This window comes from Cyprinus carpio, chromosome B2 (assembly GCF_018340385.1).
Source record: "Cyprinus carpio isolate SPL01 chromosome B2, ASM1834038v1, whole genome shotgun sequence".
Classification (NCBI taxonomy): Eukaryota; Metazoa; Chordata; class Actinopteri; order Cypriniformes; family Cyprinidae; genus Cyprinus; species Cyprinus carpio.
The window spans coordinates 18,327,484-18,354,639 of NC_056598.1; the positions used below are offsets into that span (position 1 = coordinate 18,327,484).

Below are 27,156 nucleotides of genomic sequence, written 5' to 3' on the forward strand. Positions count from 1 at the left end.
CAATGCCACTTTATCACCCAAAGATATTTGACACTGTCATTAAAAAATTTTCCTATATGTTTATCTAGACATCATTGCGTAAATGGCAAAAACTGGCACAATGGCTTACCGTGCCAGGGAAAAAAGCGCTGTTCTTGAATTTACGCAGATAAAAGGCAATGAAGAAGGTGCCAGCCGTGAGCACCAGGGAGAGGAGAGCTGTGTTTGGCTGGTTTAGGGTTTGAGAGGCATCTGGAGACCTGCCGTCACTTGTGGGTGTTGGTAAAGCAGTGTCATTTTCTTCTCGCCCACTGCAGCTTCTGAGAGGATGATCCATGAAGATCTGCACAGTACACAAGACTGTCTTAATATATACTGATCACATTTAAATATTTCATAAACAAACACCACTAATGTGATTAAGATTTTTCTATTTAATTAATTAATACTTTTATTCAGCAAAGATTAGCTTTTGATCAACTAAATGCAGCCTTAGTGAATATAAATATCATAATTCTTAGCATAAACAACAAAAAACATCTCAATACTTTGCCCAGCTTGAAGAATGTCTCGTAGATGAAGATGAGAGAGATAAGGAAGGAGAAGATCTCTTGGGTGAAGCGTGTCACAAATCGCACCAGGAAGCTCCCTTCAAAGGCCACCGTGAGAACTACAATGATGATCAACCAGATTCCAATCCACAAACGTCCTGTCAGATACTCGATTTCACTGGACCTACAGAACTGCAAACACATTGATTCATATTCAGTTTTCCTGCTATATTATTCCAGTGAAACATTTCACATTTGAGTTGTGGGGCGAATTCACTAAACAGTTGTGCCACTTTTGCATGCAAAAGTTCAGTCTTCTACACTAACCCAGGTTCTAAATGCATTGCACTAGCACAGAAAAATAATTGAATTTATTATATACTGTGATTTTCAGTCCAAAGACGCATTTATATTCAAATTATGCTCAATATAGAATGTGCTTTATTCTCAAAAATCAGTGCTATTTGCATGCATTTTGTAAATTAAATCAACTACACTAATAGCAGGCACAATTGCAGTATTTATATCCATTTATCAGAAATACTAACTGAATAGAAGGACTCTTCAAACACTAGAAGGGGTCCAGAGAAGCCCACCACCAGCAGAGGTTGAGCCCCAAGCAGACAGAACACCATTCCCTGCACGGCAGTGGAAATAATCAGCTCTGACACACCTATCAAACCATCTGTCTTTTCACCTGGGGAGGAGAGAAAGGATTTCATTAGGCAAATTTCCTTGTTTTAGATGCTTCATTAAAACAGTGGCTTCTATAGTAAAAAGAAGAGCTCTGACTAACCCAATAGTCCTCCAAAGGTGATGGCAGGAGAAAGGGCAGCAAAGTAAATGAATATGACTGTGGCCATGCATTGAGGACTTAGGGCATCTTTAAAATCACTGATGTATTTGGGGTAGCGGCGCCGTGCATCTCGGATAACCCCACCAAACAGCCGACCCGTCCTCCGAAGAGGATCATCTTCAGGTTTCAGGGGAGGATGAAGAGCTGAGAACATTAAGAACGAATGAAAAAGGTAATTCAATACATTTATTGTGGATAATCAGTAAACTGATCTGTTCACTTTTTTGATTCTGTATGAGCGAGAGCCTTGTACCAGTGTCCTCAGGGCTCTTGGGTTCCTTGGCCTGTAGTTTGACCTCTTGTTCATGTCTCTTGTGCAGCATCTCTCTTTGGAAGCGAGCGATAGAATGCAGCAGCTCATCTCCTCCAACCTCAGATGGAGGAAGCACAATACTGCAGTCCAGGAAGCTGTTGATGGCTGTCAGCAGGTCCTGCCGCTCATCTGCCAAATACGCCGCTTCATGGAAGTGCTGGAAGAGATGATTGAAATGCTGTTTATACTTCTGGCAATGCGGCAAAACAAATGTATAAAGATATGTTTTCAAAGGCTTGCAGTAAAATTATCTTGTTTCAACGATTTTTTAGATATTTATACACTACCACTCAAAAGTTTGGGGTTGGTAAGATTTCTTTTTTTTTTTTTTTTAAGAAGTCTCTTATATTCACCAAGACTGCACTTATTTGATCAGAAATAAAGAATAAACAGAAATATTGTGAAGTATGTGACCCTGGACCACAAAACCAGTTATAAGTATGTAGCACTGGTATATTTGTAGCAATAGCCAACAATACATTGTATGGGTCAAAATGATCGATTTTTCTTTTATGCCAAAATAATCATTAGGATATTAAGGAAAGATCATGCTCCATGAAGATATTCTGTAAACCTCCAACCATATATCAAAACTTAATTTTTGATTAGTAATATGCATTGCAGTTTCACAAAATTTACACTTATGAGCAGATTTGTCCAGGGTCACATACTATATTATTACAATTTCTAATAACTGTTTTCTATTTTAAAGGGGTCATACGATGCAATTTTAAGTTTTTCTTTCTCTTTGGAGTGTTACAAGCTGTTCATGCATAGATAAGATCCCTAAAGTTGCAAAGACTAAAGTCTCAAACCCAAAGAGATATTCTTTATAAAAGTTAAGACTTGTCCACGCCCTCCTGAAATGCCTCGTTTATACATGCCCCCACACTGTTCCAGAACAGTTCAAAAGAAATATTCAGATGTGTGCAGCGCATTTTATGGAGGACTATTTCCTGAACCTGGGAGAGTAGCCTACAATGCCGGCTGTTCTGACTCACAGCCTGTAAGTACGTTTTCATATTTAAAGAATTTGCCACTGACTATTAAAACGTGAGTTTTGAGCAGTGTGGAGTAGCGCTTGTTGTTTGTCATTCCTCCAATCACAAATGCAGACATGGTGTTATGTTTATGTGGCGCTATGCAACACAACGCATAAAAAGACAGTATAAGTCATTATAATCAGTAATTATGTCCCCACTGGATGCAACAAATGCCTCGTTTTTAATGGGTTTTATTGGTTTTGTCTCGTTGTGCAGGGAGATGGCTTCACAGTATGGTAAGGGGCGTAACTTTCCGTCACATTGACGCTTGAGGTATTCGGCCAATCACAATGCACTGGATAGCTGGCCAATCAGAGCACACCTCGCTTTTCAGAAGATGAGCTTTGTAAAAATCAACGTGTTTCAGAAAGGCGGGGCATAGAGGAGAAACAATAGTGTACAGTATGTGGAAATTAATGTGTTTTTTGAACCTTAAACCGCATAAACACATTTTATTACACCAAATACACAAAATAATGTTCTTTTCTATCAACGTCAAAATTACCCCTTTAATATGCTTAAAAATGTAACTTATTCCTGTGATGCAAAGCTAAATTTTCAGCATCATCGATCCAGTCTTCAGCGTCACATGATCCTTCTGAAATCATTCTAATATGCTTATTTGGTGCTCAAGAAACATTGTTTATTATCAGTGTTGCTGTGTTGAATTTTTAAAGTATTCTTTGACGTATAGAAAGTTCAGCAGCATTTATTTGAAACAGAATATTTTGTAACATTATAAATGTCTATACTGTTACTTTTGATCAATTTAATGTTCCTTACTCATTATTTTTTTTTTTTTTGGTTTTTCCAAAAACTAAAATTTTACTCACTCCAAATCTTTGAACGGTAGTCTATATACATAATATGACAGAATATTATTTTTTCTCTTATTTAATGAGACCTACTTTATCAGACATAAGTGTTGATATGGAGCGGCCGATTTGGTGGTAGTCAATGTTGGCATTGGGAGGGCCGAGCAACACGAAAAGAAAGCGCACTGGAATCGGCACTTCTAGAACTGACTCTAACAGAACCGCTTCCTGCAGTCTCACAAAGGCCATGGTGGGCTGGTCCAGGAAATCCACACTACCTGTGAAAATCGAGATCATCTACATCATGGCTTCAACAGATGTAATGTATCATGTGCTGACTGTTGTGAGTTAAATACGGACAGTTAACTGACCCACAAGGACAACAGTTGCTTCTGCATCCTCTGGAATCTTCTCAAGCAGCTTCAGCTCATGTTTAGATTTGGTCTTGTGCAAACCAAAAAACTGGGGTGTGTCTTTCTATGGAAACAAAGAGGGAAAGTTCTAATTGTCTATTTTACCATTCTTTTCCTCTTAAAAACACACACAGACTTTAATGCACACAGCACCTCATTCCTATCTGAGTCTACACTCATGCGTGACTCAAAGTTACGTAGTCCTCCGATGAGCGGGTCTGTGGCAGGGGCCTCCGGTGCGGCGATATGGTTACTGCTATGGTAATGAGATATGAGAGAGCCAAGGCTGGTTGCTGAGATGTTGCGTTTAAATAAGCTGTGCTCCTTGCCGTCACTCGGATGACTGACAAACAGAAGAATAACAAAGCAGGAAATTCAGCTGCATGATCCAAATGAGTAAGGTGTTCTTTAATAGGCAAGTAACTTTTTTGAGATGCGCAGTGGTGAAACTAACCTGTGTTTGAGGAGCAGGGCTCGGAGCACATTCGCTCTGTCCTGTGCTCTGATTTGATCTGAGATAATCATCTGCTCCACAACCTGATGAGCAATACCAGGCAGTGTCTTCTGGTCCAGATCCAACAACACTGCACCTGTAAAATTATACCACCAATACATCAGTCACACCAAAAAGCATTTTAAATGTGTAAGAAGTCAGAGTCATTTAAACTAAAGTTAGAATTTGTATTCCCTTCTCACCATGTGAAATGGTCTTGCGGAGCTCCAGCAGGCTGCGGAATGAGAGTGAAGCTACATGAGGTTTGCCCCAGCGCTCTGTCTCCTCCTCCACATCCTCCTCAAACTTTATCCAACGAGCTGTTTCCTTCCAGTGCATCTCCTGGTTCTTATCCATCAGTAACTCGTTCAGCTCAACAAACACCTGTGAGAACACATACATTTATTATTTATGTGACCTTTATTTCAAAGTTGTACATTTTTAGATCCAGTACAAGTAATCTGATGGAAAGCCGTCTGTTTATGCTATAAGAAATTATGAGTTAATTGAGTCAGATTAGGTTCAGTAAACATTCTTTCTATAAAATATAAAAATTAAGAAAAAAAAGAGTTAATGCATCATTGCAGGCAATGCTAAACACTTCATTTGAGGAAGCAGACAAGATTAAAATTAGTCTACATTTCATTGTGGATTATATCTGTAGTTTTAGTTTTTTCTTTCAGTCAGATGGTCAAGAGCAATCTTGAGCAATCTTTTCAGGCAAGCCATCCAAAAATATCTGCAGATTTCAGCTGTTGGAATAAAACCTAATTTATTGTGTTTTAAGTTGATGATGTCAGTAGAGCTGTTCGGTTATCTTAAAACTAATGTTAAGCATTTGGAGCTCTCTGAGAAATGTCTAATTGGTTGTTAGAAAATAGTTTTTTGTTTATTTTTGAGTAACATCAGCACTTGAAGAGACTTTAAATTACACAAATCAAATGTGAATCCTAAATGTATTGTGTCCTTTAAAAATGCTAATATGCCATAATATATATAAGCTACACTGCCATTCAAAAAAGTTTGGGGTTGATAAGATTATTTTTACATTTTTTAAATAAGTTTAAGAATATCAGTTAAAAACAGTTTTGCTGCTTAATATTTTTGTGGAAACTATGATATTTTTTCTGGATCTTTGATGAATAGAATGTTTAAAAGAATAGCATTTATTTTAAATATTATTTTTAAATCTTTTGTAATATGTGACCCTGGACCACAAAACCAGTCATAAGGGTAAATATCTGAAAGATGAATAAAAAAGCTTTCCATTGATGTATGGTTTGTTATGATAGGACAATATTTGACCGAGATACAACAATTTGAATATCTGGAATCTGAGGGTGCAAAAAAATCTAAATATTAAGAAAATCACCTTTTATTATCCAATTGAAGTTCTTAGCCATGCATATTACTAATCAAAAATTAAGTTTTAATATATTTACAGTAGGAAATTTACAAAATATCTTCATGGAACACGATCTTTACTTAATTTCCTAATGATTTTTAGCATAAAAGAAAAATCAATAATTTTGACCCATACGATGTATTTTTGGCTATTGCTACAAATATACCCCAGCGACTTAAGACTGGTTTTGTTGTCCAGGGTCACTTATTATAATGTCTTTAACTCTCACTTTTGGTCAATTCAGTGTGTCCTTAAGTTCTAAAAGTGTTTATTTCTTTTGAAAAAAAAAAAAAAAATCTATAATTGCCACTTGATTCGACAAGCATGTAAACTCTTATCCTTTACATTAAATGTTAAAGTCTCTTTAAGTAATGTTACAAAAATTTAATTAATGTTAGTAATGTTAACAGACCTATTCTACTCATAAATCAAAAAGTGGCATTCTATAATGACTGAACAGCTCTACACAAGTACAGTTCTACCAGCTTAGTTATACACAGTTCTGATACTGTGACCATCCTCTGCCTTCCACAAAGCCAGTGGTACAGATGTATTAGCAAACAAGTGGTGAGTAAAAACCACACACAAGCTTCAGCTGTTCCACAAAGCAATCATACCAGCTCTGTGTCACCCTACCTTCAGCTGTCGGGCACGACGAACCCTGTAGTCCATGTAACAGGGCCATGATCTCCTCTAATAAACAACAGCAGGCTCAGTGAGCCAATGGCAGTGATACCCCAGCTCTGTACAGCATGCAAACTAAATCGATATCTTTTACTGTATTGTCTCATCAAGTATACGAAAGCATTACAGCTAAAGAATGCAATTTGCTTGATACTGAAACTTTAGTAGGTTGATTTCCTGAAAACATTTTTTTTTTTTTTTTTTGTGCATTCATAATCTTTTAAGATTTTAATAATCATATTTTGACAATTGGGTAATTAAGGTGATGCTGAAGACATAAATGCATGTTTAATTAGCTACACCAAACACCCAAGCCTAAAAAATTGCTTCAAGTGGACAGGGGAAAGATAATTTAGTTAGCTGGTGTCTCACCTCATGTGGGGTTCGATCCAACTTGGTCCGGATACGACTGCTGGGCTCTTTGTGGTCCTTGCCGATGTGAACCACCTGACCTTTAGCGCTTTTCTTAACCAGGTGCCTAGGAATAACTTGTGCATTTTCAGAATTGTTAGCTGAAAGAAAGATGCTGAAATACTAAGCCAAGAGTTAAAAAACAACAAACAAGTCAGAACAACACTGAATCCATTGTATCAGTATCAGTAACTGTGACAATACTGGCTACATTACACACAATACTCAGCATCCAAGCACAGAAACACACAACTGGGCGCTCACTAGACCAGGACTCCGTTTTGTGTCTCAAAGTGATCTATTGTTCAGTCAAAATTATCTGTATTTACAGCACACACACAAAGACACGCGCATACAAAAGAGACGTCAAAGGCACAGTTGCAGTGGGCAGCTCTGCACCCTTTGAGAATGTCCACATTCCTGAATCACAGCCATAGATGGTTAGATGTACGGACTGAAAACATGATTTATTCTCAGAAGAATGAGAACAGAAAGGTAAATAAAGGAGTCCTTTATAACCTTAGAAAAAACTGAACAACAAACACATTTTCCAGCACTGAAAACATGTTATTGAAATGGATTGATACAATACACACACACATATATATATATATGTGAGGGAAAATAAAAAATCTTTTTCACTAAGAACTCAGATTAAAGATTTTTGTCTAATTAGGAATAAATTGATAGATTATATTAAACTGGTACATCCAGATTTTTCTTGAATTGTAACAGTTTTTTAAGGCAACATTTGTGGGTTGTAAGGAATAGCTACCTATGTCCTGTTTTATATAGTTGCTGTTAAGAGGAAAAAAATATGATTATGTAACAATGTAAAATCTGTTTTCATGATTTTACGGTAATAAGAATCTCAACAGTAACAATAATGTGTATGTATTTTCATTTATGTATTAATTTATTTATCTTTTTCTGAGAAATTATGTATGTCCTGATCTCTGTATGCATTTTCCCTCTGGAAAGAAAAAAATAACATTATTGATGATCTATGATCAGCTGAAATTCCCAATACTCACTAATAACTAATATACGGCTAAACTATACCATAGGAGGTACTTAAATAGGTTTTATGGGTACTCGGAAAATTCTGAATTTGCTGTGATAAACATCTTAAACAGAATTCATAATTTTAAAACAAAAAATATTTAAAAGGCTATCGATTTATTTAAATTATTAATTGAAATTGAAGTGTAAACACATTCAGTAAGGGAAAAAAAAGTTGCATCAATATGTGTAGATATGTATACACTGTATATCACCTAACTGATAAATTAGTAAATATATTATTTATAAATATTAAATAGCATTATAACATTGATTGTATATATTATGTTTTTATAAATTGTTTAATGTTAGATATGGGTTGGGTTTGTCTTTATTAACATTTTTTAGTTTTTGTATGTATGTGTACAGTGTATATTTATTATGTATATATAAATACACACACATAAAGTATATATTTAGAAAAATATTTACATGTATATACATTTATATATTTATATTCTTATATTTTATATTATATATAAATATATTTAATATATAAACAACATATTCTTCTTAAATATATACATGCATGTGTTTGTATTTATATACACATAATAAATATACACAGCATACACACATATATTATGTAAACAAAACTTTTATTTTGGATGCGATTAATCGTGATTAATCATTTGACAGCACTAATTATTATATACTATTTATTATGTATATATTATTTTTTAGAATGTACATTCAATTTTTATTTAATTATAATGATCATCATCATTGTGATCAATCTTGGACTTTAAAAAAAATATTTTTAGATTTCTATTTCAAATAAATGCTGTCCTTTCATCACTATTTGTAAAAAAAAAATACTGAAAAGAATGTATCAGCATATTAAAATGATTTCTGAAGGATCATGTGACACTGAAGACTTGAGGAATGGCTGCTGAAAATTCAGCTTTGTCACCACAGGAATCAATTACATTTTAAAATATATTAAAAACAGAAAACTGTTATTTTACATTGTAATAGTATTTTACAATATTACTGTTTTTACTGTATCAAATAAATGCATCCTTGTTGAGCAAATAAGAGACTACTTTCCAAAACATGAAACAAACCTTACCGACCACAAACTGTTGATAATATGACAAATGTTAAAACTCTTTACTGGTCTTATGTTGCCAAATACATTTTTTGTCAAATTTTACACAAACACACATACTCACTTTTAATGCCATCCAGGTCAACGGTGGCGAGCGTCTGTGCCTCGCTCTCATCAGTAGGCATGTATTGGTAGCGTTCTAGTGAAGTGCCTGTCATGTTGCCCGTCCGGCGGCGCTCCTGCAGATCATAGCTGCGGCCAGAACTCGAACTTGGAAACAAACATGGTGCAGAAACTCGTCTGCCATTGGGCAGATTACGAACCCAGTTTCTGCCTCTGAGGTGGTAACAGAACATAGTGAGTACATACATGTATTTTTATCTTTCTTTGCATTTGTGTGTGTGTGTGTGTGTGTGCATATACACTTACGCAGTTGCTGTAACATTTTCTGGGATGCTGATACTGGTGTGAAGCGTTGAATGGGGTATGATTGGCAGCTTTCGTTGAGGTGAGGCTTTACCGTTCTTCTTTACAGTGGAGTCGGGATCATCTTCTGATACAAAAAACTGTGAGCCAACAAAGAGAGGAGTTAGTAAGATCATAACAAGTAGTGTGTGTGTGTGTGTGTGTGTGTGTGTGTGTGTGTGTGTGTGTGTGTGTGTGTGTGACTCGACTACCTGTGCGTCCACCTCTGAGTCCGTTTCCGGTGTAGGTGTGGTGGTGACATTGCCCTCTTTATCCTGCTGACTACAGGAATCTTCATCCACCTCTTCATCCTCTTCATCCTCATCTATCGGGGGAGCTGATCCCATAGATGAACTCCTCCTCCGTCCTGAGTCCTTCCGCTTTCTTCCGGGCTTTTTCCTCCGGCCCTCTGGGAGGTGTTTAGACAGAGGGTGGTGAATATGTAGAGAGGTGTGACGGTGATCTACAAATGCCAAAAACATCAAAGACTTAGAAGAGCATCACTACAGAGCCCCTTAAGGGAAATGGTCATGGTAAAAAAAAGATAGGACAAAAAAAAAGAAATACTGCTACTATGGGGTATCGTGTATGCTATGGGGGTTATTCATATTATATGTAAGAATTACTGCTGCTGCACATATAATATGAATAACCCCAATAGCATACTTGATCAGCCCGTAGAAGATCTATACAGGTGGAGCTGGGGAAGGTGGAGGGTTTCTGAAGTGCACTGCAAACTCCTACCACAAACATTAGCTGAGTATTTGAATGTTGAGCAGCGAGCTCATTTGCTACCGATACTGGAGAGAACCAATCAGCTGTGACATGTGATGATGTTGTCATTATGTCATACTGAGTTGTATCTATCGGACTGAGCCATCTAGAGTTTCATGCCAGAACTTTGTATTTCAGTGCTCTGTATTGCAAACAAACACAAAGCTTCTCAGGAGAACAAAATACTTTTGTAGGAAAACGCAAATGCATTGAAATATAATTTAACTTCCCCTTAAGGGCTTCATAGCCTCACTAACTATCCATTGAGTCATTTATGATTCATTGAGCATTTACTGATTTAATTTTTGCAGAACATGGAAGAAAGGCATTCAGATTTGGAATGAAATGAGGAAGAGTAAACAATGACAGTTTACTTTTCACTTTTGTTGTTTTCTTAATATTAAAATAATTTAGTATTAATAATTTTTTGAAAAAACACTATAAAACACTATAAATATCAATAAAACAGTCAAATTAATATGCATTCTCATTTAATTTAGTTATTTATAATACGAAGAATGTTTTTAAGGCTAAATGCATCAGTAGTAAAGCTCTCACACTCAAAGTCCTCCTCATTAAAGGTGCGGTGTTGTTCGATGGGCACGCGCTGGGGGGGTGTGAGGATCTGCTGGAAGCGCTGCACTCCCAGTGTCTTGTTCAAGTCCCCTTCATCATCATCATCACATCGCTGGGGCGGAGAATGCACTGCAACAGGCTACATGTAACCAGAGAGAAAAATATTAACTTTCACTTCTTTTCAAATAGCCTACGTTGATATCAAAGCAGATGTTATGCAAGAAAGAGACATGCATTCTCAGATTCTTATTTGTACATCATAGAAAAGGCAAATTAATTTATATAGCACAGTTTATACACTATGCTAATTCATAACAAAAATTATTTAAAAATAATAAAAAGTGATTTAACATTTATTTAAAATGAATTAAACACAAATAAGAAGAAAAGAATATATAAATAAGATGATTTTTGTATAACTCTTATATAAATAAATCTAACAAATGAAATATATTACATTGTTGACCTCCTTCATGGTAAATGAATGACATATCTGTATATATATATTTATGGATGGTATTGCTCTCTCTACACTCATTTTCTCATTCCGTCTCTTCTCCCCCGCTGTCTGTGGTATGCTATCCTGAGGATCAATTGAGGCTTGTGGTCATGTGCTTCATTTAATTCTGTTTTGACAGAGGGGCCCTGCTCCGGGTAAAACTAACATGCCTACGGATACCAAACTCTGGCACGCACACGCTCAATCAAGATGCAGCATCCTGTAGCTCATCCCACCAGAGCCACAGAGAGTGAGTCAGCACTCCTACAGCCACTAACAGAGTCGCTCCAGCAGATCATGACTAAAGTCAGCCAGTGATGCTGAATGCCTCAAGGAGCCTTGTGAAGCTGTTGGACCGTGGTTGTCTCGCTGCTTAAGCTTGGTAAGAAGCCTGGTATGATACACACATACAAAACTGCACATGAGGTGGACCAAAAAACACAATGTGCAGTAGTGACCAGCTGCTCTTGTCAACCGTTGAGACAATCAAGACACTGAAAGGTCTTCTGACAGCAGTGTGTAACCATGGCATCCACATGCTAGGCAGTCCTCAAGAAAAGGAAGCAGAGGATGTGATATCAAATATAGAGCCGCAGGATCTAATCAGACACTTCTCTACACCCCCAGCCTCTGACATCATCACCCATATCTATAGTCACATCCTGATCCCTTACACGCAGTCACCTTTCTATTTACAGAACTTTCACTTCTTAACACAATATAATGTAGGCATACAGCTAACCTGTATTTACTTGTAGTCAGAGAACAGTCTGAACAGTAAACCTTCATGTACACAAGTGACAGGACTATGATAAAATTATTATATACGCATATTGAGAAGTTACGTCAAGTGGATTTTTTATGCAACTTTAAACATTTTATCCTTGAATTTTTTAGCATGATCATTGATGGAAAAATGCTTGTGTATAATACTGTGGAAAAAAAAAATCACCCATCCACATGTCTAAATTTTATCATTCCAATGAAATTCTACAGGTCACTTGTATAAAATTTTAGAACTTTAAAAAAGTAAAAATATCAAGGCTGCTCCATTCAATACTACTAAATATCAAGTCAAGTTAGTTTATCAGGCTAACATAACCAAATACATGTATAAGGACAGGATTTGACAGGACAGGATTGCCATTTGATGCTAAACTATTCCACCAGACTTAGAACACAGAATGTGTTTTTGCATTTAGCTCCTCTCCTTTTCTATTGTTTTTATATCTAAAAAACAACTAGACAAAAGTGTTTGAACATTGTGTTTGCATCTTTTGCAGTATCTCGCACATTTTTTCATTCCTGTGCCCTGCATCTTGCATTTTTAAGACAAAACTGTGCTTAATGTCCCGTTAATCAGTACAATCCAGTACAGTACGTCCTAACCAGCTGTAATGCAAGCAACAAGTGATAAAATGTATCTGTCATGTTAATAGCCGTGACCGCTACAAGTGACACTACTCATGGAGCAAGAACAAAATTATCACTGCTCGAGGGCACCTATTATGCAAAATCCACTTTGTATATCCACATTGTATATGGCTGGGCCATGGGGGTTGATTGACAGCTCTGCATTGCTATATTTTCCGCCCTCAGCAGTTGTACACTGTCCTCCATTTTCTCTGCACTCGAGCAGCTGTAACGTCAAAAATGTCTTGCAAGCAATTCCAGTGCTCTGTGTTTGGATGTTAGACTGAACATAAGAGTCTTCATTTTCTCCCAACATCTGAGCTGCTGAGGATACTGTGCATTACTTTAATTTTTCAAGGTAATGCGCCTCAAAATCTACCTAAATACGTGCATCACTCCAGACTCCTTTGTGAATGTCATGTCATTATAGTGCTTAGCGTTTCAACTGTATTTGTGTGCTTACATTAAGTATTTTTTCATCCTTCCCCCCACTTTCTACCCTTTCCCCTTTTTTCTCCCTCCCTCTTCCATCCCACCCTCTCCCCCCTTCTCTCTCCCCCCCTCTCCCTCCCTTCCCTATCCCCTCCCATCCTCTTTCCCCTCCTCCTTCCCCCCTCCCCTTTTTTTCCCTTCCCTCTTCCTTCCCTCCTTCCTCCCTCTTCTTTCCCCCTCCCTTCCTCCCTCCCCTCCATCCCTTCCTCCCCGTTCCTCTCCCCCCTTCCTCTCCTTCTCCCTTCCCCCCTCTTCCCCTCCCCTCCCTCCCCCCTCCTTTTTTCCATCCTTCCCCTTCCTCCCCCTCCCCTCCTTTCCCCCCCTCTCCTCTCCCCCCCCTCCCCCCCCTCCTCCCTCCCCCCTCCCTCCCCCCCTTCTTCCTCCTCTTACTCTCTCCTTCCTCCCCCTCCCTCCTCCCCCTTCCCTTTACCCTCCTCCTTCCTCCTCCCTCTCCCCCCTTCCTCCTTCCTTTCCTCCTTCCTTCCTCCCCCCCCCCTCCCTCTCCTCCCTTTCCTCCCCCTCTCCTCTTTCCCCCTCTCCTTTCCTCCTCTTCCTCCTCTCCTCCTCCTCTCATCTTCCCTTCCCTCCCCCCCTCCATTAAGTATTTTTTACGCTTGTGACATTAGTTCACGCCTTTCCTATAGCAAGATTAATTCGGTAAAGCGGTCACACGGCTCGGTCCTTTGATTCACGTCGATGACAGGTCAGCGCGGCGCGAGCTCTGTAACATCGTGCTGTTTCGTCACACTTTCAGTGCATTTTGCCTCCCATATGTACGGCTAAACACAGGTTCTCTCGCCCTCAGTTATGTTGCTTCTACCAGCTGTTTATTGCTGTAGATATGCAATGCAGAGAGATGTACGCAAACGCCCTCTTCTGGAGGCAGGGCAGGAATATGCAGATCATTTGCATTTAAAGCAATACTCTCCAAAACAGCTGTTTTTTAGACACACCCCAAAAATGACATTTTCCAGCTGTTATAATAAATGATTTATATTTACTTTTGGGTATTTTGGGCTGAAACTTCACAGACACATTCTGGGGACACCTAAGATCAATATTACATTTTGTAAAAAGGGGCATAATAGGTGCCCTTTAACCCTTTAAGCGTACGATCACACCAGTGTGATCAGTCTTGGCTGGTCCCTGAAGTGTACGATCACACCGAACTTTCAGTGCGTCACGTCATCAACTGCTGAATTTAAATCTGCTTTCGCGCTTTGGCTGGCACAGAGCCAGATTGGACACACTGAGCGATTGTAATATTATCAAAAATATTCAGTGTTTAGACTTAAATACACGAGTACTAGCAAAAACATACATTTACAGTTTGTAAAATACACGCCATGATGTCTGTGAAAATGGCAATAAAGATCCTTACAAATGTAATTTGATGACATGTTTTTATTGATATCACATACAGATTGTGTAGGTAACTATGAAGTTTACTCTGCTCTACTCACAGTTTACCAGAGATCTACTTTAACGTGTTTCAGGAGGAGAGGATGAATTAGCGTGTTGTAAATCCCACAGCTCGCCATGGAAACAATAATGCGATACGTTCTAAAATAACGGTTGCCTAAAAAACCTACGCTGTGGGCTCAGCTAGAATATTTTAAAGTCACGTGCGAAAGGGTTAAATTTATCAAACGTGGATGAGGAGAGACTGACTGTGTGCATTTAGGATCATATATTATATAATAAAATCCCTTAATTTTGTATGGGTAACACTTTAGTATAGGGACCAATTCTCACTATTAACTATCTGCTTATTAGCATGCCTATTATTAATGTATTGGCTGTTTCTTAGTACTTATAAAGCACATGTTCTGCATGAGCGTATTCTACATCCCTAATACTACCCAATACCTCAACTTAACAACTACTGTACTAACTATTAATAAGCAACAAATTAGGAGTTTATTGAGGGAAAAGTCAAAGCTAATGGTTTGTTAATAGTGAGAATTGGACCATAACAAAGTGTGACTGTTGTATGAAAACACAAGGTATGTCATCTTTTTTTTTTTTTTATTAAGCCCTTATTTTTAAGCTCCGTTTTTAAGTTGTGATCCAAATGTACAAGAGGGACCAAGCAGATGGGAACTTTTCAGATTTTTTTGTGTCGCATCACACGTTTTATGACAGACAACTGCTTGTTGCAACAACCTAGTTAGGATATTGTAGTCATAATTCTTATCCCACCAAGTCAGGACTGTTATTGATGCCCCCAGGTGCATGAGGCCCCTGTAAACACACACACACACACACACACATTCCATCTCCTCAAATCCATCTGTATCTGATTTGCCTCCATTATATACACCTGGCTCGAATATTTCTGATATAACTCAAAGTTTTTTTCCTGAATACTGAATCCTCTACACAGGGATTAAAGGGTTTGTTTTTTTTGTTTTCCCAAAGGATGAAATGTGATGCTCCTGTCACCTCACCTTCCTGCCTCCATCCACACAGCGAGCGACTCATATTAACTTATACTTTCCCACAGAAGTGTCATCGCCTCTGTGAGATCTGTGAATGATTTTAATATGGGGAACAATGCTCATACTGAATGAGCAGAGCCAGAGATCCTGCAGAATTATGCAATCGTTTCACCAGACAGAAAATTTCTTCACAGTGAACCCGCTGATGACCTTATTTAGCTCTTTTATCTCATCACAAAAAAATCCTAGAACTTCTACATAATCTCCTAATCAAAACACCATCATGTAATCAGGTATTAAAATTATGCTTCAGGATGTTCTGTTTGTTCCACCCACTCTGAAGTAATATTTATTACAGGAGACATTTCCTGTGACAATGTCCACTTTATGTATAATATGATATAATAAACTTATATCATACCTAAACATATAGTGTGTTTCTTCACTAACACAGGAAAGAACCTCACACAGGTTTGGAACAAGTAAATGATAACAAATCATTTTTGGGTGAACTATTCCTTTGAAAAGAAAAAAAACAATGGGGTAAAAAAGTTGATGTTTAGCTATTTTTACTGAAAAACAGGACAATGTGTGACAAGTTGAAACACATTTCAAGTTATAACTACTGTCTAGTGCCATTATAGATGTTTATCATCTACTGTTCAAATGATTACTTAAGGATCTATTATGTAACAATATTATTCAGACTGCAGAATCATCAATAAGAGCTTTTATCAATACAAGCTTTGTTGGCAGGAGGCTTGATTTCTTGATTGTTACTGCTGAGAGCCCCTGTTCCCATCATGAGTGTCAGAAGCAAGTCCATCAAGCCATGCATGGCTCTTTGAGGAGCAGAAAACCACCCAGATGAAGGCTAATTGAAACACTACAGTTTTCCAGGGACATATTTAAAAACCAGACACAGTCTGCACAGCACGTCTTCATCACTGCTGTATAATGGCACAACATGTTCCTCAGAAGTAAACTGATTTCTGGGTATGGCACATTAGGTGGCTCTGTCCCCATGGTTACACAAATTGTTTTTAAATCTTATTCTGGTTAATCAGACCTCTAGAGAATCAATGGCAATTGAGAGCAGAGCACTGCTAGAATCTCACCAAATCAGCAGAAGACTGCCGAAGAAAACACTAAGCTACACAACATTGGAGAGCCAATTTTCTGCAATCTACATTTGACCTCTCCTGATATCAACTGTATTTTCAGCGGATGCGTGAAAGTGTACAACCAAATATACCGCGATATACAAAACCTCACAACTACAAAACGTTGAGTTGTAAATTGTATTGACATACAACCGACCAGTGTAGTTTGATTCACAAACAAATGACTCTTATAAACCGATTCTTTTTAAATAATCAAAAACACAGCGCAACCAGAGTAGTCCAATTCTCAAACAGAATGACTCATATGTTCTGGTTCTTTAATAAATTACTAAAAAAAGACAATTAAACCGTTTGAATTTGCAACAGGTATATTGTGTTAAAAAAGTAAACAGGCTGACTGTTTCACTCACTTTACTTATATTTTGTGTTTAATAGAAAAGCAGTGGATGAATACTGATGAAACTAACCTTAGATGTACTGTATAGGCAAAACATATTCCAGTTTAATCATCTTCATAGCCTAAAAAATTAAAAAGTTAAAGATTACTTACCAAATGCTTCGTCAAGCCTGTGGCTGAAGTGACGTCACTGGCATCCTGAGGGTCACTCATTGCTTGTGGTCAGGTTTGTGGGTGGTGCTGTAAAGTGCGCTGGCTTTAGCCCTTTTCTCTTTTACTCAGACTCAACTGGGAACTTTCGGGCAGCATAACCTGAGATGACACATGGAAAAAAAAAACATCTGCCTGGTTAAAAGTTCTCCAACAGATCAATTTAGAATATTTTAGAGACAACCTTTATTTTTTCCTCACTGAGCTTCTGTTTTTTGATAGTTTATTGAGAAATGCAGCACTGAGAAAGCTCTTGACTTTAAAGAGACTTTAATGACCATTAAAGCCTTTCCATTAATGGCCTTAAAGCCCTAAAGTAAAGATCCATATAGTTAAATAGTAACATAAATGATACATTCTGTGAATAGCAGTAAATATATATTGCTGGAAGTCTTTCAAGGACCCAGTAGATGGAACAATTTTTCTTCCATGTCATTTCACTTGATTATTATGAGAGAAAATGACAAAATAAAATATAAATCACATTTCCCTAAGAGGCTTTTTTCATGTCCTTGTAAAACCAAGGAGACTTGGGGCTGGAAGATGTGTTTTTCAATGCTATATTTTATTTCAACTTGACATTTATATGCTGCATTAGAGAGACATTCAGACACTGTGAATCTCTCTGAGCATCAGTCCACAACAAGGTCAAAGCTCATATACAATATCACAGTAACAGCATCTCATATAAATTAGGCATGGGACAGGAAATTCTGTAACATTTCTCAATGGAAAATACCACATCCTTATTCAAATCGATAGAGATGTAGGTGTCATATCAGTATGTGAAAGGTCACAGTGGTATTCATTTCTTCCTATAGGCCACCAGTAAACAATTTTTAAAGGAAAAAGCATCAGTTGTTTATAATAATATACTTAAGGAATCGCCAAAACTATATTGAATTAAAAAAAGGAAAATGAGAATAGCATGACATGAGAATACAAACATCTTAAAAAAAAAAAAAAGAAGAATTCTTGTGTGAATGCCCAAATATGAGAACACCGTTGCCATTGCAGTCTAAGTGTGCCTACTCACTCAGCTTATCTATTTCCCCTGACTCTTTCTTGCAGTTTCCTGTAGCACCCTCCATTCAAAGGTTAAGTAATGTGTGAGATGTTTGTGACGCATGCACTTGCCTAAACAGAGAACACTCTTTTCAAGCCTGAGTAGTTATAATGGCTGGAGTTGATGTGCATGTTTCCTTTCTTATTAGGACCTAAAATGTCTTCAAAACTTTAACAAGAAGTTGTTTTACAAAGTTATGTTAAACTGTGATACTGTGTTATGCTAAACTGTGATGTTTTCAGAGCCATGGGTTGATGATATGACCCCAATTTGGTGAAGGTGCTCTATTTTCAAACTTAGACTTCATATATTGATTACTTGGGTTCAAGTTCATTTAATTGGAGTTGGAGCTGAACTCCAGGAACAGGACTGGACACTGCTGATTTAATGCAGCACTCAAGCTGCATTATCTCCACATGTTTGTCAGATTTGATGATCATGTTGTTCAGCATGATTTGAGAAGGATCCAAAGAGCACTTTAATGGAAGTAAAGCTGAACTTTTATACAAAGGGGTTCACATGGCCAGTGTCATATATTTGTAATTCTAAATTCAAAATCAGAATAAATTTGCTTTATTTGGAGATTTAAAAGTTTCCTCAAAATATATATAGTTTATTTCAACCTAATTGATTTGTTTTACAGGTGCATCATATTGTGAAAAAGTTTTTTTTTGTAACTTTATCTATTCTAAATTCATTACATGTAAAGTAAAACATTTCAAAAGTTTTTTTTTTTTTTTTGATGCTCATGAAAGTCAAATATCCAGTTTCTCAAAATTGAGTATTTCCTAAAATCAATAAAAAAAAAAGAAAAAGGATTATTAGAAGTATTTTTATTAGAGTTAATTTTAATTTCTTTAAAGTATGTTCATCTCTGCTCTCAATACTTGGTTGGGGCTCCTTTAGCACAAACTCCAGCATCAGTGAGGTATGGCATGGAAGCGATCAGCCTGTGACACTGCTGAGGCACTATTGAGCCTTCAGCTTATCTGTATTGTTGGATCGACTGTTTCTCATCTATCTCTTAAAATATCCCATAGATTCCATATAGGGTTCAGGTTGGGAATGTTGGCTGGCCAGTCAAGCACAGTAATATCATGGTCAGCAAACCTTTTGGAAGTGTTTTTGGCACTATGGGCAGGTGCTAAGTCCTGCTGGAAAAGTAAATCAGCATCTACATAAAGCTTGTCAGCAGATGGAAGCATAAAGTGCTTCAAAATCTCCTGGTAGACGGCTGCATTGACTTTGAACTGGATAAAACACAATGAACCAACACCAGCAGACGTCACGGCACCCCAAATCATCAGTGACTTTAGAAACTTCACACTGGACTTCAAGCAGCTGGAATTATGTGCCTCTCCAGACTCCTGACTTTGATTTACAAAATTTACTTTCATCTGAAAAGAGAATTTGGACCACTGAGCAACAGTCCAGTTCTTTTTCTACTAAGGTAAGATGCTTCTGATGTTGTTTCTGTTTCAGAAGTGGCATGGTAGCTCTTGTCCTGAAGACGTCTGAGCGTGGTGACTCTTGATGCACTGACTCCAGCTTCAGTCCACTTCTTGTGAAGCTCTCCCAAGTGTTTGAATCGGTTTTGCTTGACAGTATTCTCAAGCTTGCGGTCATCCCTCTTGCTTTTGCACCTTTTCCTACCCAATTTCTTCCTTCCAGTCAACTTTGCATTTAATATGCTTTGATACAGCACTCTGTGAACAGCCACCGTAATTTCGTAATGACATTCTGTGAATTTCCCTCTTTGTGGAGGGTGTCAATGATTGTCTTCTGGACCATTGCCAAGTCAGCTGTCTTCCCCATTATTGTGGTTTTAAAGAACAAGAGATACCCGGAATTTATACTGTAGGGATGGTCATTTAATGAAACTCAAATGTAAATATTCTAGTATTTGGATTTTTGACTTTCATCAAAATTAAAACAAAAAAACTTTTGAAATGTTTTACTTTACATGTAATGAATCTAGAATATAAGAAAGTTTCACTTTTTAAGATGCACCTGCATGTTTGTCAAACTCTTGGAACTTTATTTTTATGTCAGATTTTCAGTGCATCCTCAGACTTTTGCGCCCCACTGTGTGTCTGTACACTAAAGGTGACTGAGGACAGTGATTCAGCAGAGATGTTCCCCAGAGACTATGAGCATCCACACTGTGAGCCTTATGCTTATGCTGCTGCCATGTGAACACTAAATTCAGAACCGTGTGATATAAATAATAGTTTCTAACAAAAAACACGCAATATTGCAGTTTCTTTACAGCATGCAATCACAGCACATTGGCTGTTGCTATGTTATCAGTGCTATTTGCCTGTCTGGTGACAGTAGATGGTCAGAAATAGAAAAAAAAAAATGTCAGAGCCATGTAGATAAACATGCAACTCAACATTGCATTGCTTTGTATTTGTGTTTAAATTTAGATAAATGTTCATTTTTATGCATATTTATGCACCTGGTAAAGTGACTTGCAATGCATTCAAGTTACTAGATCTATATACTTTATCAGTCCATGCATTCCCTTGGAATCAAACCAACAATCTTGACGGCCCCTAGCACCATGCTCTACTGTTTGAACTATAGGAACTCTAAATAGAACAAGTTTGTTAGAAAGTAAGTAAAATCTTCAGTATTCCAGTCCATTAGAAGAATCACTGAGTCATCTAATGCTCTTAATCTGGGCCAAAGTCATTGTTACCCTGATACCAAGCGTAACTCTAGACCCCTCATCATCACTGGGCTGGATATACAAAGGATGAAAGAAAGAAAGAACCACATTCCTGACAATCACAGTCCATTGACAACAAAGAACGAGCAAAAAACATGATTACGATTCATTCATGCATATTTCTAAGCGTATAATTCATCTCTCCCTGATAGTGTGTATAAAAATAAAGAATTCCAACAGGAAACACTTTGTAAGACAGGAAGGGCTGCAGTTACTTTTTCAGCAAAATACAACTCCAAACACTTTATATGCCACCACAAAAATATGAACATACCCTTCCTATATAACAAGCACCAGAAAACCAAAGAAATCAAACCTAAAACTTACTTTTTTTTCTCTGAAACATATATTTAAAAGAACATCCCAATGTTTTTTGTTCATACAATAAAAGTCAGAGGTCACCACAATGGTTCAGTTACCATAATTCCTTAAAAAATAATTGTTCGTGTTCCACACAAGAAACTAAGTAATACAAGTTTGGAACGACATGAGGGTGAGTAAATGATGACAGCATATCCAATTTTGGGTGAACTGTCCCTTTAACTAGACCTTGTTACAGAGAAAAAAAGCACATGCTTTGCTTCTAACAGAGAGAGAGAGAGAGAGAGAGACTTACCTCAGAATGCTTACTGCAGGGAGGCTACAGCTACAGCAGCCATTGTAGTGTGATGGCAAATACCCACTGAAGCCAAACAGCCACCGAAAGGTAGAAAAAGAAAGAGACCCAGAGAGGGAGGAGGGACAGGAGAGGAAAAAAGGCAGTGATTGGAGAACAGAAAAGCTGTTCTGGAAGTTGAAGCGCACTACCCTTTTACCCTAACCTCTCTCTGTCTCAGTCTCTCTCTCTCTCTATCTGTCACACACACATGCTTTTCACTTCCAACCTTGAGGCACCCACTGATAGCTGTCCCTCCCCCCTCGATTAAGTTTCCTCCTTTAGCCCTCTGAAAACATGTGACCAAAGGGACATGACTCAACAATACGGCTCTGTGGCATTAATTCCAGGAATCATTTGAAAAAGACTGAGACACGCACATGCTCTGTGCTCTGTTTGGCACCTACAGACATACTTCATATGTGTCCATGTATGCTTTTATTAAAGATTGTGCAAAAGTGACAGCTTTGACATGTATATACCTGAAATTAACGCTGGCTGAATGAATGAATGAATGAATGAATGAATGAATGAATGAATGGTCTGGGATCAGTACGACAAACTCATTTGATAGCATTTGAGGCAAAATGTTGACTATCATAAAATTTTATTGTGAATTTATTTATTTTGACAGAAAACATGTATTTAAGAAAAAAACTTGTAAGTGAATTTGACAATATTTAAATGTTAAAATACTGTTTCAATAGTAAAGCCACAAGACTTTAAAATATGCACATTAACATGGATTTAGGATGAAAACAATCGCTTACTAACTGTATAGCATTATATTTAACTTTACAGCCTTGTTGCCATGGCAACGAAACAACAAACCCTAAAATTACTGTAAAGGCCTGTTCACACCAAAAATGATAACTATAAAGATAGCTATATTAGCGTCCACACCAGCGGATGATATTGTCTGTTTGTTCTAAGAACACACTCGTCTGCTGCTTTAAATTCTCGAGCTCATTATAGCAGGATTGATTCTGATTGGGCGTCAGCTGGAAAAAAATTGTTTTGAAAATGATTCCGACGATATCGTTTCTCTGCGTCTTTATAATTATAGCTGTGCTGTGGACTCTGCTATTCTTTAATACTAAGAACAATTTTAGAACTATATTTTTATCATTATCTTTATCATCCTTGGTGTGAACAGGCCTTAAATTGGTAGTGTTTTTTTTAGTGAAAATTTTGTTGTTTATTTTTTTAGTGTTTTTCGTTCCAAACCCGTAAAAGCTCTGTTCGTCTTCGGACACAATTTAAGATATTTTGGATGAAAACCGGGAGGTTTGAGATTTTCCCATAGACTGCCAAGTAAATAGCAGTTTCAAGGTCCATAAAAGTTATGAAAGTCATCATCAGAATACTCCATAAATTGTGTTCCAAAGACGAATGAAGCTTTTACGGGTTTGGAACAACATGGGGGTAAGTGATTAATGACAAAATTTTTATTTTGGTGTGGAGTATCCCTGTAAGGCTAATTTATAGCTTTACAGCTTAAATACACAAGTTTTAACACAAGAATTAATGAACATTCATTTAAAAAATTACAGGTTTCACATTTCTGCTTTTAAATCCTCCATAAATTGGCCCCATTCACTTCCTTTATAAGTGCCTCATAGTAAAGGCCCATTTACACCAAAGATGATAACTATAAAGATTACGATAAAGATACAGTTCTAAAAAATTATTCTCAGTATTTATGAATAGCAGAGCCCTCACCACAGCTATAACGATAAAGGCACAGAAAAACAACATAATTGGAATCACTTTCAGAATATTTTTTTCCTTTTGACAAACGATAAAAACATTGACACCCAAACAGAATCAATCCTGCTATCACGAGCACAAGAATTTAAAGAGACAGACCAACGTGCACTTAGACGTTCACTGGTCTGGATGCTAATATCTTTATATAGTTATCTTTATAGTTATCATTCTTGGAGTGGACGGGGCTTAACTATTGATTTTTTTTTAAAAAAAAGAGAGGGACAAGTCTAAATTATTCATCTGTTTGTGACCGTCAAAATTACATTGCTATTGTATTAAGCCCAAATTATTACTTTATTTTATTTATTATTTTGCAAAATTGACAGTTTAATTGTGAAACAATAAAACAGAGAGGCTCAATAGTCTTACTAGCCAAAAAATTTTTTTCAAGCAAGTAAATTCGCATGCTTGCTCTATCAGTGGAGATACGCTTTATCCTGCTTATGACCTCAGTGGCCACTGGACGTTTTATGTCTCGGTGACAAACTACAGCACAACAGTTTGTGTTTAACTGATTATATGTCCAGCATTGTTCTAGGAAATTTGCCTCATATCTTTTTTGTTTCCCGAGGTTATAGTCTTAATTGCAAAATGACGTCTTCATAATGCATTTAACAGAGAAACATAATCCTTGTCCTGAAAATTATCATATAATGGATCACCACGATCCTGCGATGACGTGAATTCACGGCTGAATTGTTGCACACCATGCAATCCAGCCACCAGCAATGAAATAGTACTGTTTTAATTCCACATTACAAGGTTGCTATTATAACTGTAAATTATAACTGAACACTGTCATTTCCTGTTTGAGCTATGCAGATTTTCTTTTTATAAATACACCCTGATGATTGCAGCAATCACGTCTCGTTACATGGCAGTCAAGGGTTTGGCCGCAAGCTGATTTTGTGTCTGTTTTCTGATTATGGTACTTGTGGAAGACATGGCCCAGCAAAAACCTTTGATAAATCAAAGCAATACACTTGAAAATACAGTTATTTATATGCAAGTGTTATTATGTGGATTAGATTCATCTGTAGAAAAGATCTAATGTTTCTATCCAATTGCATTGTAATAATGAAATATTTCACAATGGGTGGTCAAATAAAAACTGAAACTATAAATTGGAAATATGACAAGTGGACAAGCAACCGGTGGGTTAACTATGGATAATTATTGCTTTGGGAATAACCATAACCCTGCCAAAACATTTGTTCAACTCCAGCAGCTGTGGTGGGAGCAGTCGGAGGGAGGGGCGCAGGGAGCTGGGTTATTTTTACAGCGACAAATATTTGTTGTTAAGGTCTTCATTTACAAATGGAGATGTCTCGAAAACAAGCCTGCCGATTCCTCATCCAGCCAACTATATTTCTGTATGTTCAAATAAACACTGCTCTGCAAAGTCAATCTAACCTGGAAAAAAAAAAAAATCAATGACCTGGAAACACAAAGCCATTCATAATGTCTATTTAGTAAGCCAACCTAATAATAAACCAAGAGAAACAATGCGTAAAATGAACAGTGCTGTGTTCATTGACCATGTTTACATACACATCATTTTCCAATTAAGATCCAAATTCTATTTGAGACTTGCTCCACATTTATGTAATTGCATATTTGGAAAAACTAAGAACCTTTTCTTGATAATGTCCTCTGCTAACTATTGCAACATTGAACAGTAATGTATAAAACTTCAAATTTAAACATAGCTTGGACCCATGGTACTGTTCAGTCTTATATAGTGATTCTTATACTACTTTTAAAAAAAAGAAAAAGAAAAAGAAAAGAAATCACCATGGAAACGATAGTTCTGCCAAAGGTAATGTACAATTCAACTTTGGTAGCTTCCAATTAACCACGACTGTCGTCTATTAAAAATAAAAAACCGTTTTAATTAAAAACCCATTGACAGAAATAATGCTTAAAATGCTTTAAGGAGATCTCATTCAATTTTAAATAGGGTTTAGAATAACAGTAACCCTTGTTACCATGGTATTGTGGCGGAACTGGTGACCATTGAGCTTTGAGAGACGAGCTGCACTCTTTTTACTACAATCTATCACGCAGATCTCTGCTGTTCGTTCTTGCACTGATTACTTATTTGTCTAGTACAGTTTAACTAACGTCAGTGACTCATTTACAGTCAAATGCATTTGCAGAATGCGTTCAAATCACACACCGACTCAACGCACGTGTCTGTCGAGCAAACGAACTCGCTTCTTGTCATCTCGTCCCAAACGCTCAGGAAAACGTGGACATGCGGCATGCAGGTGTTTGTATCCATGTCAGCCCATCTACACTGCAAGCGACATGATAAACCTACGAGACGAGAGATTATTGCCAATAAAAAAGAGAGAAAGAAATCAACACTGCATTATTTACAATTGACATCCCGCGCTTGCCGCGCACGCAGCTCGTTAGCAGCGTCTCTCCCGCCAGCAGTCAGTTGACTGGGTGTGTTTCAAAAAAAACCAAAAAAACATGACATTCATGAAGCGAACATCAGAGTTCAAATGATCACCGACCTCATCAATTGCCTGGACTTCATCTACCGTGCGAAAAAAAAAGTTAAATGTTCAATAAGCTCCATAAAGCATTAAATAAAATACAGCATGAGCTGCACGCTTCGTCAGCCTCAGTCAAATATTGACCATGACTAGAATTCATAAGTAAAGGAAACGACTGGTTAAACAGATCTGAAGGCTGAGCATCAACCACCCTAGAATAAATACATTCATAAAAAGAGAAAAAAATGCATAAACATTTTTTTGCATAAACATTTTTTTGCTATGAAATGACAATACTCGCAGTAGAAGGGAGATTCAGTAAATGACTATTCCAGTAGCGCACAGCAAGCCCCACCAGACAATCCAAAAAAAATAAAAAATAAAAATACTCACCTGTCATGCAAGAGGTGTAGAAGGGAAGTTTTCCAAATGCTAAATGTTTGTGTTAACCAAAAGATGATGGAGTCGCTCTGTCAAGTATTAGGAGTGAAAAACGTCAGTCAGATGGAGAAGGAGGTCTCTTCTGCATGCCCTCACATGAAGAATCAGTCAACTTTTAGTAAAGGGCACTCAAGACCCACTTTATATACAAGAAGTGGTGCATAGTGTGTGCGTGTGATTAATTGGTCAGCTTTTACATCCCTGGGGAAGAAGTGCAAAACCTAGGCTAGCAGTCATATTACAAATGCACAGCACAAATATTAACTCACAATCGAACACTCCTTTGTGTTCATCACTGTGTTTATCTAATAGTCTTGACACTTGTTTTTGATGTAGATGTAAAATTAGTTTGTGATATTATTCTAGTGGATCTTGAAGGGAGAGTTCACCTAAAAAAAATTAATGATATTTCAGGCATATGACTACACAGATTTGACATGAAGGTGTACATTTTGGAGTGAACTATCCCTTTAATGTTAATATTTGAGAAAACAATACATTTACATATATGACTGA

At 37.2% G+C, this 27,156-nt stretch overlaps 1 protein-coding gene across 1 annotated transcript in view; it reads right to left on the bottom strand.

Annotated features, from left to right (window-relative positions):
• Positions 1 to 26,787, bottom strand: part of LOC109096629 (anion exchange protein 2-like) — a 31,599-nt gene extending 4,812 nt beyond the window's left edge. The window contains exons 1-18 of the mRNA XM_042718488.1: positions 26,593 to 26,787; positions 17,411 to 17,569; positions 10,874 to 11,030; positions 9,754 to 10,004; positions 9,506 to 9,642; positions 9,201 to 9,412; positions 6,925 to 7,064; positions 6,505 to 6,561; positions 4,667 to 4,847; positions 4,425 to 4,560; positions 4,124 to 4,313; positions 3,929 to 4,034; positions 3,651 to 3,835; positions 1,640 to 1,856; positions 1,327 to 1,530; positions 1,079 to 1,227; positions 528 to 722; positions 110 to 322 (exon numbers count right to left, since the gene is read on the bottom strand). Coding sequence (XP_042574422.1) covers positions 110 to 322; positions 528 to 722; positions 1,079 to 1,227; positions 1,327 to 1,530; positions 1,640 to 1,856; positions 3,651 to 3,835; positions 3,929 to 4,034; positions 4,124 to 4,313; positions 4,425 to 4,560; positions 4,667 to 4,847; positions 6,505 to 6,561; positions 6,925 to 7,064; positions 9,201 to 9,412; positions 9,506 to 9,642; positions 9,754 to 10,004; positions 10,874 to 11,030; positions 17,411 to 17,470 — 2,790 coding nt within the window. The 5' untranslated portion in view covers positions 17,471 to 17,569; positions 26,593 to 26,787. The remainder of the gene's footprint in view (positions 1 to 109; positions 323 to 527; positions 723 to 1,078; positions 1,228 to 1,326; positions 1,531 to 1,639; positions 1,857 to 3,650; positions 3,836 to 3,928; positions 4,035 to 4,123; positions 4,314 to 4,424; positions 4,561 to 4,666; positions 4,848 to 6,504; positions 6,562 to 6,924; positions 7,065 to 9,200; positions 9,413 to 9,505; positions 9,643 to 9,753; positions 10,005 to 10,873; positions 11,031 to 17,410; positions 17,570 to 26,592) is intronic.
• Between the last annotated feature and the right edge of the window lie 369 nt (positions 26,788 to 27,156).